Source organism: Cherax quadricarinatus, chromosome 6 (assembly GCF_038502225.1).
Source record: "Cherax quadricarinatus isolate ZL_2023a chromosome 6, ASM3850222v1, whole genome shotgun sequence".
Classification (NCBI taxonomy): Eukaryota; Metazoa; Arthropoda; class Malacostraca; order Decapoda; family Parastacidae; genus Cherax; species Cherax quadricarinatus.
This window is the reverse complement of record NC_091297.1, coordinates 9,226,446-9,244,540: the sequence shown is the minus strand read 5'-3', so window position 1 is coordinate 9,244,540 and position 18,095 is coordinate 9,226,446. Positions and strand designations below refer to the sequence as shown.

Sequence of the window (18,095 nt, the reverse complement as noted above, 5' to 3'; positions counted from 1 at the left end):
GAGGCCCTGGTGCCACACCCGGTCGAAAGCGCCAGCAATGTCCAGTGCTACCACACAGCTGACTTTGGATTCATCCAGTGACTGGTGCCACTTAGTGGAGAGGTTTAACAACAGATCAGCAGCAGAGTAACCTTTCCTGAAGCCATATTGACGATCACAAAGTAGTGAGTGGTAGTTAAAAAAATCTGTCATTTGTCTTGAGATTATTGTCTCAAGGATCTTACCAGTGATTGACAGGAGTGACACTGGTCTGTAGTTGCTGATTTCTGCTCTGCTCTTCTTTTTGTGAACAGGGACTACATTTGCCTCTTTCCATGGAGAGGGCCATTTGCACTGTACTAGGCAGTGCTGAAAGATGCGAGTTAGAGGTGCTGCTAGCTGGTCTGCACATCTTCTCAACAATCTTGGGCTCAACTTGTCTGGGCCCACAGCCTTTTCCTGGTCAAGTGATTTAAGAAGGGAATGCACCTCCTCCTGCCTTATTGTCACCACTGACAGTTTTGACACAGTTCTTGCAGCTAGCCAAGGAGGGTCCCTTGCTGGATCAGGAACTTGCATTTTGGTAGCAAAGTGTTCAGCAAAGAGGTCCGCCTTCTCTTGACTACTAGTAGAGGTGGTCCCATCCTGTCGATTTAGAGGTGGAATAAGTTCATCAGGCAGATAACCTTGTCTGTCCTTGACCAGGGACCACCAGGTTTTGGAGCCTACCCTACCTGATGCTAACTTTCTTTTAGTGTCCACCTCCCATTTAGCAATGGCCCACTTTTGAACATCACCCATATGCCTACAGGCTTGCATGTGCAAGTTCCTGTTATAGGTGGTAGGATGTCTCTTATACCTTCGCCATGCTTTGTACTTAGCAGTAGCAGCCTCTCTACAACGAAAGCCAAACCAAGGCTGATCTGTAGGCTTTGTCACATATTGCCGGTGAGGAATGTGTTCTTGTTGCAGATTAAGGATGTGTCCAGTGAAGGCTTTCACTTGGTTGTCAACATCCCCCTGGAGAAGAGCATTCCAGTCGGTGGTGGCGAGCTCAGAGCAAAGGGCTGGCCAATTACCTCTTTCCCATAGCCAGGTTGTGCGTGTGGACTCCTCACCTCGTTCTGTTGGGATCTTAAGTGTGGTAAAAACAGCCTTGTGGTCAGACGATCCAACGTAGCCGAGGGGTTGACAAGTGACTATGCCTTCTGCCAGATCACTCACTACTGGGTCAAGGGAGGAGCCAGAGATATGAGTAGGGAAATCAACAAAGTTTCTCATGTCAAACACTGCAAGAAGGTCATCAAAGTCCCTCTGTATAAGGTGCTGGTTGAGGTCACCAACAATTATAATATGTTGACAGTTGTGTTGTAGCAGAAGGGAGTCAATATTTTCCATTAGGAAGTTGATAGGGTCTGCATGTTGCCACTGAGGTCTGTACATTGCACATGCTAGTACAGAGGTACTAGTGTTTATACAGAGCTTGAAGAACATCATTTCAAGATGTGTAGGGGTGGCAACATCTATGTGCTGTCTCTCTCTCTGTCTCTCTCTCTGTCTCTCTCTCTGTCTCTCTCTCTGTCTGTCTCTCTCTCTGTCTCTCTCTCTGTCTGTCTCTCTCTCTGTCTCTCTCTCTGTCTGTCTCTCTCTCTCTCTGTCTGTCTCTCTGTCTCTAGTCTGTCTGTCTCTCTCTCTCTCTCTCTCTCTCTCTCTCTCTCTCTCTCTCTCTCTCTCTTTCTCCCTCTCCTGTGTGCAGGTTATTTGAGTATTGTTCCTGTCATGGTATTGTGCCTTTTTGTTCTTTGTGGATATAGTTAGATCATCAATCATCTGGCACTGTAAGGATAGGGTTGGGGTGCTGTCCCAAATTTAAAAAAAAAAAATGCAAGGTAATCGCATAATTTTTTTATGGTCAATTTTGCTTCCCTAATTTGCATTATTCTTTCAGGTGCTTGCAACTAGGAGAATACAAATAGGGAGGATATGTGTGTGTGTCTTGCTCTTACTGCATGGAGAATTAAATCTCCAGTACCCAGTGTGCTGAATGACCCACCTAATTTGTTTGTATCACATAAATAAAAACAATAATAATAATACTAATAGTATGTAGGCCCTCTGTACAAAAAACAGTTAAACACCAAGTAAGCAGTCACTGGATAATTTCTGATCTACTGTATTTAGTATTACTCTCAGTAAAAATGGAAGAAGCCTCTTGCATTTCCATATGATGATTATTTTGTTCAAGTAGTTATCTTGGGCTCACAGTGAGAAATAAAAAAATGAAGTCATCCTAGCAATTCTACAGAGGTGCACATATCAAAGAAGAAATGTTCAACAGACGCAGACTGGTAAAGCAACTAGCAAAACAGTTAAGAAATAGTTTTAACCTTTTGTCTACAGTGTTGACTTCCATGTTGATTATGTACGTATAGCGATAGTGAATGCCAGTGCACAATAGATCAACTTGCAACTCTGTATTGTAATTACAATTTCAGAATCTCTTAAAATATTATATGTAATATTTTAATTAAAACGCACTAATGAAGCAAAAATGCTCTTCAGGATAAACGGTTAACAGTTACTGAGGCACTTGGACACCCATATCTGGATGAAGGCCGGCTTCGATACCACTCATGCATGTGTACTTGCTGTGCCCCGACATCCTGTGGTGGCCGACAGTACACCCATGATTTTGAACCAACAGCATCACATGCATTTGATGACACTTGGGAAAATGAGGTTTGTCAAAGCTTTCTTTGGAGGTCTATAATTTAAAGATTTTTATTTTATGTGACACAAAATGGATAAATTTTCCTTTATGATTTTTTATCTCTGTGGATGAGAACAAGACAACAGAACTAGATTTTGAATGTTAAAAGATGAATTTTTACATAAGGAATCCTTGAGATCTCAGTCAGAATTGTATCACTCCCTTTCACTCTCTAATATTATACTACATATCTACCTCTCCTAGTCTTGGTATTTTTAAAAGGCTCACATGTGTCAAATACAACCTTGTTTGCCTCCATTTACCAACTTATTCAGTTATTGTGCACACAATATGTCCTTGGATTTATATTCTTTGCTATTTACTCATATAAGTAAGGATTTCAACATAGTATACAAATTTATAAATCAAAATATAGCATACTTGATTTTTTTCCAACCTCTGAGTAACATACTGTACATACTTATAACATCATATTGAACTGTTAATTTTTGCATAACTTTTTTAATGCTTATTTTTCTACAAATGTTCTTTAGGTTTGGTTAGGTTCAGTTGGTTAAATAACAGTAGAACCTCACATAATGTAAGGGTTACTTTTCTGATATTGGCACTGTGTAATTTTGTGCCATGTGATGTTAATAATATTTTTTTTTTTATTTAATATTTCATATAAAAATAATGAGCGTTTGACACCTTACGTTACAGTTGTTGTTGCTTCTTGCTTTAGAAATATATGTTATGTATTCAAAATACACAACTTGCAAAATAAGCTTAATAAGACCCTGCATAAATTAGCATTTTATGGGCATGGCATTTCTTTCAAAGAAAACATAGAATGCTAATAACCCACCAGTGAATATTATGAATTCAATACAAAATATTATTAGTATGAAATGTGCTAACAGAAGTAACAAGAAAATTTTTACCTTATCTTAAATTCTTTCTCTCTTTTGCTTGATCTTAAATTCTTTGTTTCTCTTGCTTGTTGATTAAGAAGTGTGTGTAGATAAGAACATAAGAACATAAGAACGAAGGAACACTGCAGAAGGCCTACTGGCCCATGCGAGGCAGGTCCAAGTCTCCTACCGGCTTAAGCCAATGCACCCAACCTAGTCAGGTCAGGTCACCTTGACTTAAGGGAGGAACACGGCAACCGACCTGGTAGCACAAGCTAATCAGGTCCAACTCACACCCACTCATGCATTTATTCAACCTATTTTTAAAGCTACACAACATTCTGGCCTCTATAACTGTACTTGGGAGTTTGTTCCACTCATCCACAACTCTATTACCAAACCAGTACTTTCCTATATCCTTCCTGAATCTGAATTTTTCCAACTTAAAACCATTGCTGCGAGTCCTGTCTAGGCTAGATATTTTCAGCACACTATTTACATCCCCTTTATTTATTCCTGTCTTCCATTTATACACCTCAATCATATCCCCCCAAATTCTACGTCTTTCTAGAGAGTGCAGATTCAGGGCCCTCAGTCTATCCTCATAGGGAAGGTTTCTGATACATGGGATCAACTTTGTCATCCTCCTTTGTACATTTTCCAGAGCATTTATATTCATTCTGTAATACGGTGACCAAAACTGCGCAGCATAATGTAAATGAGGCCTAACCAAGGATGTATAGAGTTGAAGAACAACCTGAGGACTCCTATTATTTATGCTTCTTGATATGAAGCCAAGGATTCTATTAGCTTTATTGCGAACACTTATGCACTGTTGTCTTGGTTTCAGATTACTGCTAACCAGAACTCCTAAATCTTTTTCCCAATCCGTAATATTAAGATCTACATTATTTAGTTTATATGTGGCATGGTTATTGTCCTGTCATTCATACATTTCACAATGTTTCGGTCTGACTTGGACCATTTACAAAGTCACACTAATGAGAAGGAGAGCAGGATGGGTATATATAGGCAGGAGGTGGTAGTAGTAGTAGTGGAGGTGGAAGGAAGTAGTAGTGGGGAGGTAGTAAAAGTAGGAGGGGCCAGTCACAGAGGGCACCAGCTCCCCACTGCTACTTCCTTCCACCTCCACTACTACCACTACTACTACTACTACCACCTCCTGCCTATATATACCCATCCTGCCCTCCTTCTCGTTAGTGTGACTTTGTGAATGGTCCAAGTCGAACGGAAACGTCGTCGTAAGCTCCTCTCTTCTATGTGCGGGTTATTAGTGTATTGTTCCAGTCACGGTGTTGTGCCTTTTTTTTGTTATTTAGTGACAAGGAAGAATTTTTTCCTGCCTTAAATTCCCTGTTCTCTTGCTTGTTGATAAAGAAATGTTTGAAGATGGTTATGTTAGTGCTTAGTGGTAAACGACTGTGAGTCATTTCTCTATGTTTTATCAGCTGACGGCTGATAAATGGGTGTTGAGGTCTATTGAGCCACTACAGCATATACTCTATTGAGCCAGCTTGCTTTCCCAATACCATAGAAATCTTTGAACAGAAAGGTTTTCACGCTTGAGCCACCTTCTTAAATCTCAAAAGTGCATAAACCCAGGAAAACTGTGTACAGGTCGACCATCACTAATCCAGCAATCAATAATCTGGTTCCATCAGTAATCCAGCACTAATTTCAGCTAGCATAACTTCAAATTTCCAGGTCGTCACACCAACCTGCCGCTGCTGTTTGGTGGCACTACTTGCTGCATAAGTCATTCCAGTTTCTTTTTCTCCATTTATTGTTATAACCTGCTCACTTTTAGGCCTAGCCATGGTTCCAATGAATAAAAGAAATCCTTCTCATTGTGTAAAGCACATATGCCATACATGGTCCATAAAAGATAAGTGGCTTTGAAGCCACTGTCGGTTGCCATGGGCTCAGCTCACTTAGATAAGCTGTGTCCAGTAAATTTGGACTTACATATGAGAGAATAGGTCTGTGTGGTAAATGTGCACTATATAAAAAAAATTGTGCAGTACGCAGTGCATAATGATAAAAAACGGCAATCTTGCCTTTGGTGTAAAACATCGACATTGCATTGTATTTTTGTATGGTTGTATTCTTGTTTTTTTGGTCTCATTTGATAAAATGGAAGATATGGTATACAAATAGAATTAATGTTGGTTGGTTTCATGCCGGAAAGTATCTTAAAATTGGCGCAAAATAGTGGAAATGTTAAATTTTTGCCGATGTTCCAGAGTAAACAAATGATGTCACTGTCCAATATACGTATCCAGCTGGCCAGTCTAATACAGTCATGAATGGGTTGACATTATTAATACAATTATTACAATAATGCAGTAATTTGCAAAAGAGTAAATTTTTTTTTTTTTTTTTTGTGTGTGTGAAAAAAATTCAAAATGGAAAGCAAGTGTAATATAAGTGGGCCTGGAGATGTGACTAATGAATAGAAAATTTTTTATTTTAGTGCCAGGAATGTCTGCAGTGTTTATTCTGGACCCTATTTTAAAATTGGCATCTCATTAAATTTGTGTGAAATTGGCCAGATTACCAATTTCTGACCACTTTATTGGGTAGTTTAACCCTTTGACTGTTGATGCCGTAATATTACAGCTTGCAAGCCAGTATTGGTGCCGTAATATTACACCAAAATTCTAGCGACTTCTAATCTTGGAGGAGAAAGCTGGTAGGCCTATATATGAGAGAATGAGTCTGAATGGTCAGTGTGTGCTGTATAAAAAAAAAATCCTGCAGCACGCAGTGCATAATGAGAAAAAAAAACTCTGTTTTTGTTGTAAAACACTGACTTTGCAGTGTATTTTTGTATGGCGTTTATGGTTGTAGTATTCTCATTTTCTTGGTATCAGTTGATAGAATGGATGATATATTACAGAAATAGAGATGATTTTGATTGTTTTCACCATGAAAAGTACCTTGAAATTGAGCTCAAAGTAGCAGAGATGTTTGATTTTTGTCGATGTTCAAGAGTAAACAAATGACATCACCTTCCAATACGTGTCCAACTGGCCAGTCTAATATGCAGTCACGAATAGGTCGACATTACAGTGGACCCCCGGTTCGCGATACTAATCAGTTCCTGAGAGCTCATCGTAAACCAAAAATATCGGAAAGTGAATCAATTTTCCCCATAAGAAATAATGGAAATCAAGTTAATCCGTGCAAGACACCCAAAAGTATGAAAAAAATAACTTTTACCACATGAAATATTAAGTTTAATGCAATATAATAGTAATTACAATAACAACAATAACAATAAATAACAATAAATAACGAAAGAATAATTGACACTTACCTTTAATGAAGATCTGGTGATGATTGATGGGATGGGAGGAGGGGAGAGTGTGGATGGTGTTAGCATTTAGAAGGGGAATCCCCCTCCATTAGGACTTGAGGTAGCAAGTCCTTTTCCGGGGTTACTTCCCTTCTTCTTTTAATGCCACTAGGACCAGGTTGAGAGTCACTGGACCTCTGTCGCACAACATAACTGGCAGCCTCACCATGCCTTACCACACTGTGTATGCCACTACGATTCTTAAATCTTTCAAACCAACCTTTGCTGGCCTTAAATTCACTCACATCACCACTAGTTGCAGGCAATTTCTTTACCAAATCATCATGCAACTGCCTAGCCTTTTCACAAATGATTGCTTGAGAGATGCTATCTCCTGCTATCTGTTTTTCATTTTTTTTTTTTTTTTTTTTTTTTTTTTTTTTTTTTTTTTTTTTTTTTTAACAAGTCGGCCGTCTCCCACCGAGGCAGGGTGACCCAAAAAAGAAAGAAAATCCCCAAAAAGAAAATGCTTTCATCATCATTCAACACTTTCACCACACTCACACATAATTACTGTTTTTGCAGAGGTGTTCAGAATACAACAGTTTAGAAGCATATACGTATAAAGATACACAACATATCCCTCCAAACTGCCAATATCCCAAACTCCTCCTTTAAAGTGCAGGCATTGTACTTCTCATTTCCAGGACTCAAGTCCGACTATATGAAAATAACCAGTTTCCCTGAATCCCTTCACTAAATATTACCCTGCTCACACTCCAACAGATCGTCAGGTCCCAAGTACCATTCGTCTCCATTCACTCCTATCTAACACGCTTACTGGAAGTCCAAGCCCCTTGCCCACAAAACCTCCTTTACCCCCTCTCTCCAACCCTTTCGAGGACGACCCTTACCTTGCCTTCCTTCCCCTATAGATTTATATGCTTTCCATGTCATTCTACTTTGACCCATTCTCTCTAAATGACCAAACCACCTCAACAACCCCTCTTCTGCCCTCTGACTAATACTTTTATTAACTCCACACCTTTTCCTAATTTCCACACTCCGAATTTTCTGCATAATATTTACACCACACATTGCCCTTAGACAGGACATCTCCACTGCCTCCAACCGTCTCCTTGCTGCTGCATTTACCACCCAAGCTTCACACCCATATAAGAGTGTTGGTACTACTATACTTTCATACATTCCCTTCTTTGCCTCCATAGATAACGTTTTTTGACTCCACATATACCTCAATGCACCACTCACCTTTTTTCCCTCATCAATTCTATGATTAACCTCATCCTTCATAAATCCATCCGCCGACACGTCAACTCCCAAGTATCTGAAAACATTCACTTCCATACTCCTCTTCCCCAATTTGATATCCAATTTTTCTTTATCTAAATCATTTGATACCCTCATCACCTTACTCTTTTCTATGTTCACTTTCAACTTTCTTCCTTTACACACATTCCCAAACTCATCCACTAACCTTTGCAATTTTTCTTTAGAATCTCCCATAAGCACAGTATCATCAGCAAAAAGTAACTGTGTTAATTCCCATTTTGAATTTGATTCCCCATAATTTAGTCCCACCCCTCTCCCAAACACCCTAGCATTTACTTCTTTTACAACCCCATCTATAAATATATTAAACAACCATAGTGACATTACACATCCCTGTCTAAGACCTACTTTAACCGGGAAGTAGTCTCCCTCTCTTCTACACACCCTAACCTGAGCCTCACTATCCTCATAAAAACTCTTCACAGCATTTAGTAACTTACCACCTATTCCATATACAGTGGACCCCCGGTTAACGATATTTTTTCACTCCAGAAGTATGTTCAGGTGCCAGTACTGACCGAATTTGTTCCCATAAGGAATATTGTGAAGTAGATTAGTCCATTTCAGACCCCCAAACATACACGTACAAACGCACTTACATAATTGGTCGCATTCGGAGGTGATCGTTATGCGGGGGTCCACTGTACTTGCAACATCTGCGACATTGCTTCCCTATCCACTCTATCATATGCCTTTTCTAAATCCATAAATGCAATAAAAACTTCCCTACCTTTATCTAAATACTGTTCACATATATGCTTCAATGTAAACACTTGATCTACACATCCCCTACCCACTCTGAAACCTCCTTGCTCATCCGCAATCCTACATTCTGTCTTACCTCTAATTCTTTCAATTATAGCCCTACAGTACACTTTTCCTGGTTTACTCAATAAACTTATTCCTCTATAATTTTTACAATCTCTTTTGTCCCCTTTCCCTTTATATAAAGGGACTATACATGCTCTCCGCCAATCCCTAGGTACCTTCCCCTCTTTCATACATTTATTAAACAAAAGTACCAACCACTCCAACACTATATCCCCCCCTGCTTTTAACATTTCTGTCATGATCCCATCAGTTCCAGCTGCTTTACCCCCTTTCATTCTACATAATGCCTGGCGTACCTCCCCCACACTTACATTCTGCTCTTCTTCACTCCTAAAAGATGGTATACCTCCCTGACCAGTGCATGAAATTACCGCCACCCTCTCTCCCTCAACATTTAAAAGTCCCTCAAAATATTCTCGCCATCTACCTAATACCTCCCTCTCCCCATCTACTAACTCCCCTACTTTGTTTTTAACTGACAAATCCATACTTTCCCTAGGCTTTCTTAACTTGTTTAACTCACTCCAAAATTTTTTCTTATTTTCATTAAAATTTCTTGACAGTGCCTCTCCCACTCTATCATCTGCTCTCCTTTTGCACTCTCTCACCACTCTCTTCACCTTTCTTTTACTCTCCATATACTCTGCTTTTCTTATAACACTTGTGCTTTGTAAAAACCTCTCATAAGCTACCTTTTTCTCTTTTATCACACCCTTTACTTCATCATTCCACCAATCACTCCTCTTTCCACCTGCCCCCACCCTCCTATAACCACAAACTTCTGCCCCACATTCTAATACTGCATTTTTAAAACTATTCCAACCCTCTTCAACCCCCCCACTACTCATCTTTGCACTAGCCCACCTTTCTGCCAACAGTCGCTTATATCTCCCCTGACTTGCTCCTCCCTTAGTTTATACACTTTCACCTCCCTCTTACTTGTTGTTGCCACCTTCCTCTTTTCTCATCTACCTCTTACTCTAACTGTAGCTACAACTAAATAATGATCCGATATATCAGTTGCCCCTCTATAAACATGTACATCCTGGAGCCTGCCCATCAACCTTTTATCCACCAATACATAATCTAACAACTACTTTCATTACGTGCTACATCATACCTTGTATATTTATTTATCCTCTTTTTCATAAAATACGTATTACTTATTACCAAATCTCTTTCTACACATAGCTCAATTAAAGGCTCCCCATTTACATTTATCTCTGGCACCCGAAATTTACCTACTAGTCCCTCCATAACATTTTTACCCACTTTAGCATTGAAATCCCCAACCACCATTACTCTCACATTTGATTCAAAGCTCCCCACGCATTCACTCAACATTTCCCAAAATCTCTCTCTCTCCTCTGCACTTCTTTCTTCTCCAGGTGCATACACGCTTACTATAACCCACTTTTCACATCCAGTCTTTATTTTACTCCACATAATCCTTGAATTAATACATTTATAGTCCCTCTTTTCCTGCCATAGCTTATCCTTCAACATTATTGCTACTCCTTCTTTAGCTCTAACTCTATTTGAAACCCCTGACCTAATCCCATTTATTCCTCTCCATTGAAACTCTCCCACCCCCTTCAGCTTCGTTTCACTTAAAGTCAGGACATCCAGCTTTTAGTTGACTTTTACAACACGCATGGCTTACGGAGGAAAGATTCTTATTCCACTTCCCCATGGATATAAAAGAAAAAGTAATAAGACCAAGAACTATTAAGATAAAATCAAAGAAAACTCAGATGAGTGTGTATAAATAAACGTGTCCATGTATGTGTAGTGTGACCTAAGTGTAAGTAGAAGTAGCAAGACATACCTGTAATCTTGCATATTTATGAGACAGACAATTATTATTATTATTATAATCAAGGGGGAAGCGCTAAACCCGGAGGATTATACAGCGCCTGGGGGATGGGGAATGTGGAAGGCATTCAGGCTTAATTCGGGGAACTGGAGCACAGATCCAATTCCCTAAATCAAGAGCCCCTCACCAACATCAAGGAACCTTCCTTGAGGGGATGAGACAGACAAAAGACACCAGCAATCCTACCATCATGTAAAACAATTACAGGCTTTTGTTTTTTTCATTTATCCACACCAATAACAGTCTCTCAACATTTTCTAACACTTGCGGTCGCTGTTTCGCAATCACAATTGCACCTTTTGCAAGAACAGCTTCCTTGATTGCCGTTTTCTTGCTCACTATAGTAGAGATGGTTGATGGGGTTTACTGTACAACCTGACCAGCTCCGACACATGCACTCCACTTTCGTATTTTGCAATTATCTCTTTCTTCATTTCAACAGTCATTAGCACCCTTGGTCTCGAAGGGTTGGCACTGGGAGCTTTCATGGGGCCCATGGTGACTTACTTTCCAAAAACAGGCACCAAAAACAGTGATAATATGGATAATATGGAATGTACCGAATGTATCCTTAGATGCGTGCACACTGGCTGGCTTGTAAACACTGGCACACATGGGGCAGTTCAGGCCACATATGGACACGTCTCGTACGAACCACATCGCATACCGGGTTTTGTATCGGGAAGCGAGGCAAATTTTCTGCTATATAATGCATCGGTTACCGGATTTATCGGATACCGATAGCATCGCGAACCGGGGGTCCACTGTATTTATACAGTTATTACAATAATACAGTAGTCTGCATAACAGTAAGTCTTCTGATATTTGTGTGAATAAAAATTCAGAATAGAAAGCAAGAGTAATATAAGAAGGGCCTGGAGATCTGACTGATGAACAGAGAAAATGTTATTTTAGTGCTATGAATGTCTGAGTTGTTTATTCCAGCCCCTATTTTGAAATTGGCCTTACTTGAATTGTGTATGAAATTGACCAAATTACCAATTTCTGATCACAATAAATGGGCAGTTTCTTGTACTCAGTCGATAGAACAAATGGAGTTCTAGCGAAATAGCTATGAGTTTGGTCGACTGGAACAATGGAATTTGCTGAAAATAGAGCTCAGAATGGCAAAATCGGCAATGCGTAAATATCGCCGAGACTGCTAACTTCGCAAGAGCATAATTCCATTAGTTTTCCACCAAATTTCGTACTTTTGGTGTCATTACCATTGGGAAATGATACTCTATCATTTCATGAGAAAAAAACTAATTTTTTTTTTTTAAATTCTTCAACACTGAGAGTAAGTTTGTGAGCAGGGGTCTCGACAATGAAAGGGTTTAATAGGTAAATGGGCAGGTTCTTGTATTCAATTGACAGAATAGAAGAAATACTAGCAAAATAGCTGAGTTTTGTAGACTGGAACAATGGAATGGGCCAAAAATAGGGCATAAAGTGGGTGAAATTGTGGATGCATAAATATCGCCATTGGGTTAAGTGTATTCTAAAATAACCACTCTGTAATCCGGCAAAATCACTAATCCAGCACTCTACAGGTCCCAGTGATGCCAGATTAGTGATGGTCAACTTGTTCTAATATTTGTTTAGATAATAAGTAAAAATTCAGTTATGATGTTATATGTGCATATGGTTAATTATTTCAGGGAAATCCATGAAATATGTTATGTTTGACTTATTAATTAGCATGTTGAAGTTCCTATTTAGCTAAATAAATAAATAATTAACATATGAATCGGAGGACAGTCTGGGTGCAGAGGTGCTAAATGGGTCATATTCACCTACTACATTTCATCAACCAGGATGTCACAGCTGGGAATAGAGGTTGAAACCCAAAACTTATCCCAGGGTGTTTGACATAGAAATAAGGAGGTAGATATGTATTATGTAAGGAATGATTTTTTTCTTTTCTTTTCAACACATCAGCTGTCTCCCACCGAGGCAGGGTGACCCAAAAAAGAAAGAAGCGCTTTCACCATCATTGTCTGCCCAAAATTCCCCAGCATGATAGTGGCTTTCTTTGTATTTAGCAAACCAGAATTGTAATTACACATTGTAACCTTTAAAAAGAAATAAATCTTTATCTTTTTTCACACATAATCACTGTCTTTGCAGAGGTGCCCAGATATGACAGCCAATATCCCAAACCCCCTCCTTTAAAGTGTGGACATTGTACTTTCCACCTCCAGGACTCAAGTCCGGCTGACCAGTTTCCCCGAATCCCTTCACAAAATATTACCCTGCTCACACTCCAACAGCTCGTCAGCTCCAAAAAACCATTCCTGTCTATTCACTCCTATCTAACACACTGATACATGCCTGCTGAATGTCCAGGCCCCTTGCATACAAAACCTTTTTTACCCCTTCCATCCATCCTCTCCTAGGATGACCCTTACTTCTCCTCCCCTCCACTACAGATTTTATTTTGATGCATCCTCTCTAAGTGACTAAACCACCTCAACAAACCCTCCTCAGCCCTTTGAATAATACTTTTTGAAACTCCACACCTCCTCCTAATTTCCACACTACAAATTCTCTGCATAATATTTCCACCACACATTGCCCTTAGACATAGACATCACCGCCTCCAGCCTCCTCCTTGCTGCAGAATTCACAACACGTGCTTCACATCCATATAGAAGTGTTGGTACCGCTATGCTCTTGTACATTCCCTTCTTTGCCTATATGGATAATGTTTTTTGTGTTCATAGATCCCTCAGTGCACCACTCACCTTTTTTCCTTCATCAGTTCTATGGTTAACCTCATTCTTTATAAACCCATATACTGACAAATCTACTCCCAAGTATCTGAACACATTCACTTCTTCCATACTCCCTCCATCCATTGTGATATCCAACTTTTCTTTACCTAACTCGTTTGATACCCTCATCAATTTACTCTTATCTGTGTTCACTTTCAACTTTCTTTCTTAACACACCCTCCCAAACTCGTCCACTAACCTTTGCAACTTCTCTCTAGAATCCCTAAAAGTCCAGTATTATTAGCAAAAAAGTAACTGTGTCAACTCCCATTTTGCATTTGATTCCTCATAATTTAATCCCTTTTCCCCCGACACCCTAGCACTTTCTTCTTTTACAACTCCATCTATAAATATGTTAAACAACCATGGTGACATTACACATCCCTGTCTAAGACCTACTTTTACTGGTAAGTAATCTCTCTCCTACACACCTTAACCTGAGCCTCACTATACTCATAAAAACTTTTTATGGCATTTGGTAACTTACTGCCTATTCCATACACTTGCAACATCTGCCACATTGCTACCCTATCCATCCTATCATATTCCTTTTCTAAATCCATAAATGCAATAAAAATATCCCTACCTTTATTTAAATATTGTTCATTTGTATACTTCAGTGTAAACACTTGATCTACACATCCCCTAACCATTCTAAAAGCCTCCTTATTCATCTGCAATCCTCCTCTCTGTCTTACCTCAGATTCTTTCAGTAATAACCCTATCATACACTTTACTCAGTATATTCAGTAAACTACTACTTTCAACAAACCGGCCATATCCCACTGAAGCAGGGTGGCCCAAAAAGAGAAACAAAACTTTCTCTTTTTAACTTTATTAATGTATACAGGAGAAGAGGTTATTAGTCCCTTGCTCCTGGCATTTTAGTTGCCTCTTATGACATGCATGGCTTACAGAGGAAGAATTCTGTTCCACTTCCCCATGGGGAACTCAGTAAATTTATTCCCCTATAATTTTTACTATCTCTTTTGTCCCCCTTTCCTTTATATAAAGTAATTATACATGCTCTCTGCCAATCCATAGGTACCTTTCCTTCTCTCATACAGTTATTGAACAAAAGTACCAACCACTCCAAAACTATATTTCCCCTTTTAGCATTTTTGTCATGATCCCATCAGTTCCAGCTGCTTTACCCCCTTTCACTCTACCTAATGCGTCTTGCACTTCCCACACATTCACATCCTGCTCTTCTTCACTCCTAAAAGATGTTATACCTCCCTGGCCAATGCATGAAATTACTGCCTTCCTCTCTTTATCAACATTTATCAGTTCCTCAAAATATTCCTGCCATCTTCCCAATACCTCCAGCTCCCCATCTACTAATTTCCCTACACTGTTTGTAACTGACAAATCCATTCATTCCCTAGGTTTTCTTAGCCTATTTATCTCCAAAAAATTTTCTCATTCTCAGCAGAATTTGTTGACAGTGCCTCACCCACTTCATCATTTGCTCCCCTTTTGCATTCCCTCACCACTCTTCACCTCTCTTTTACTCTCCATATACTCCATACTCCATCCTTCTTATATCACCTCTTCTCTGTAAAAAATCTTTCATATGTGACTTTTTCTCTTTTATCACACCCTTTACCTCATCATTCTACCAATCGCTCCTCTTTCCTCCTTCACCTACCCTCCTATAACCGCAAACTTCTGCCCCACATTCTAACAGCCTTTTTAAAACTGTCCCACCCCTCTTCAACCCCCCACACTACCTATACTCTCATTAGCGCAACTTTCTCACAATAGTTGCTTATTCTTTCAACACACCGGCCATATCCCACCGAGGCGGAGTGGCCCAAAAGTAAAAACGAAAGTAATATATACAGGAGAAGGGGTTACTAGCCCCTTGCTCCTGGCATTTTAGTCGCCTCTTACAACACGTATGGTTTACGGAGGAAGAATTCTGATATCACCGTGGTTAATATATTTATAGATGGGGTTGTAAGAGAAGTAAATGCAAGGGTCTTGGCAAGAGGCGTGGAGTTAAAAGATAAAGAATCACACATAAAGTGGGAGTTGTCACAGTTGCTCTTTGCTGATGACACTGTGCTCTTGGGGGATTCTGAAGAGAAGTTGCAGAGATTGGTGGATGAATTTGGTAGGGTGTGCAAAAGAAGAAAATTAAAAGTGAATACAGGAAAGAGTAAGGTTATGAGGATAACAAAAAGATTAAGTGATGAAAGATTGGATATCAGATTGAAGGGAGAGAGTATGGAGGAGGCGAATGTATTCAGATATTTGGGAGTGGACGTGTCAGCAGATGGGTCTATGAAAGATGAGGTGAATCATAGAATTGATGAGGGGAAAAGGGTGAGTGGTGCACTTAGGAGTCTGTGGAGACAAAGAACTTTGTCCTTGGAGGCAAAGAGGGGAATGTATTAGAGTATAGTTTTACCAACGCTCTTATATGGGTGTGAAGCATGGGTGATGAATGTAGCAGCGAGGAGAAGGCTGGAGGCAGTGGAGATGTCATGTCTGAGGGCAATGTGTGGTGTGAATATAATGCAGAGAATTCGTAGTTTGGAAGTTAGGAGGAGGTGCGGGATTACCAAAACTGTTATCCAGAGGGCTGAGGAAGGGTTGTTGAGGTGGTTCGGACATGTAGAGAGAATGGAGCGAAACAGAGTGACTTCAAGAGTGTATCAGTCTGTAGTGGAAGGAAGGCGGGGTAGGGGTCGGCCTAGGAAAGGTTGGAGGGAGGGAGTAAAGGAGGTTTTGTGTGCGAGGGGCTTGGACTTCCAGCAGGCATGCGTGAGCGTGTTTGACAGGAGTGAATGGAGACAAATGGTTTTTAATACTTGACGTGCTGTTGGAGTGTGAGCAAAGTAACATTTATGAAGGGGTTCAGGGAAACCGGCAGGCCGGACTTGAGTCCTGGAGATGGGAAGTACAGTGCATGCACTCTGAAGGAGGGGTGTTAATGTTGCAGTTTAAAAACTGTAGTGTAAAGCACCCTTCTGGCAAGACAGTGATGGAGTGAATGATGGTGAAAGTTTTTCTTTTTCGGTCCACCCTGCCTTGGTCGGAATCGGCCAGTGTGATAATAAAAAAAAATAATTCTGATCCACTTTTCCATGAGATAAGAGGAAATAGACAAGAATAAGTTTACTGAGTATACCAGGAAAAGTGTACGGTAGGGTTATTATTGAAAGAATTAGAGGTAAGACAGAATGTAGGATTACGGATGAGCAAGGAGGTTTCAGAGTGGGTAGGGGATGTGTAGATCAAGTGTTTACATTGAAGCATATATGTGAACAGTATTAGATAAATGTAGGGAAGTTTTTATTGCATTTATGGATTTAGAAAAGGCATATGATAGAGGGTATCAAATGATTTAGATAATGAAAAATTGGATATCAAATTGGGGAGAAGGAGTATGGAAGAAGTGAATGTTTTCAGATACTTGGGAGTTGACGTGTCGGCGGATGGATTTATGAAGGATGAGGTTAATCATAGAATTGATGAGGGAAAAAAGGTGAGTGGTGCGTTGAGGTATATGTGGAGTCAAAAAACGTTATCTATGGAGGCAAAGAAGGGAATGTATGAAAGTATAGTAGTACCAACACTCTTATATGGATGTAAAGCTTGGGTGGTAAATGCAGCAGCGAGGAGACGGTTGGAGGCAGTGGAGATGTCCTGTCTAAGGGCAATGTGTGGTGTAAATATTATGCAGAAAATTCGGAGTGTGGAAATTAGGAGAAGGTGTGGAGTTAATAAAAGCATTAGTCAGAGGGCAGAAGAGGGGTTGTTGAGGTGGTTTGGTCATTTAGAGAGAATGGATCAAAGTAGAATGACATGGAAAACATATAAATCTATAGGGGAAGGAAAGAGGGGTAGGGGTCGTCCTCGAAAGGGTTGGAAAGAGGGGGTAAAGGAGGTTTTGTGGGCGAGGGGCTTGGACTTCCAGCAAGCGTGCATGAGCGTGTTAGATAGGAGTGAATGGAGACAAATGATACTTGGGACCTGACGATCTGTTGGAGTGTGAGCAGGGTAATATTTAGTGAAGGGATTCAGGGAAACTGGTTATTTTCATATAGTTGGACTTGAGTCCTGGAAATGGGAAGTACAATGCCTGCACTTTAAAGGAGGGGTTTGGGATATTGGCAGTTTGGAGGGATATGTTGTGTATCTTTATACGTATATGCTTCTAAACTGTTGTATTCTGAGCACCTCTGCAAAAGCAGTGATAATGTGTGAGTGTGGTGAAAGTGTTGAATGATGATGAAAGTATTTTCTTTTTGGGGATTTTCTTTCTTTTTTGGGTCACCCTGCCTCGGTGGGAGACGACCGACTTGTTGAAAAAAAAAAAAAATAT

The 18,095-nt window shown here is 40.0% G+C and overlaps 1 protein-coding gene across 5 annotated transcripts in view; it reads left to right on the top strand.

Annotated features, from left to right (window-relative positions):
• Positions 1–18,095, top strand: part of nmo (serine/threonine-protein kinase nemo) — a 758,381-nt gene that overhangs the window by 633,243 nt on the left and 107,043 nt on the right. For all 5 annotated transcript variants that reach the window (XR_011391086.1, XR_011391085.1, XR_011391083.1 and 2 more), the window contains exon 8: positions 2,542–2,718. Coding sequence is in view for 2 of the 5 variants with exons in the window: in XM_070080136.1 (XP_069936237.1) it covers positions 2,542–2,718 (177 nt within the window). In the remaining 3 variants the exon portion in view is untranslated. The remainder of the gene's footprint in view (positions 1–2,541; positions 2,719–18,095) is intronic.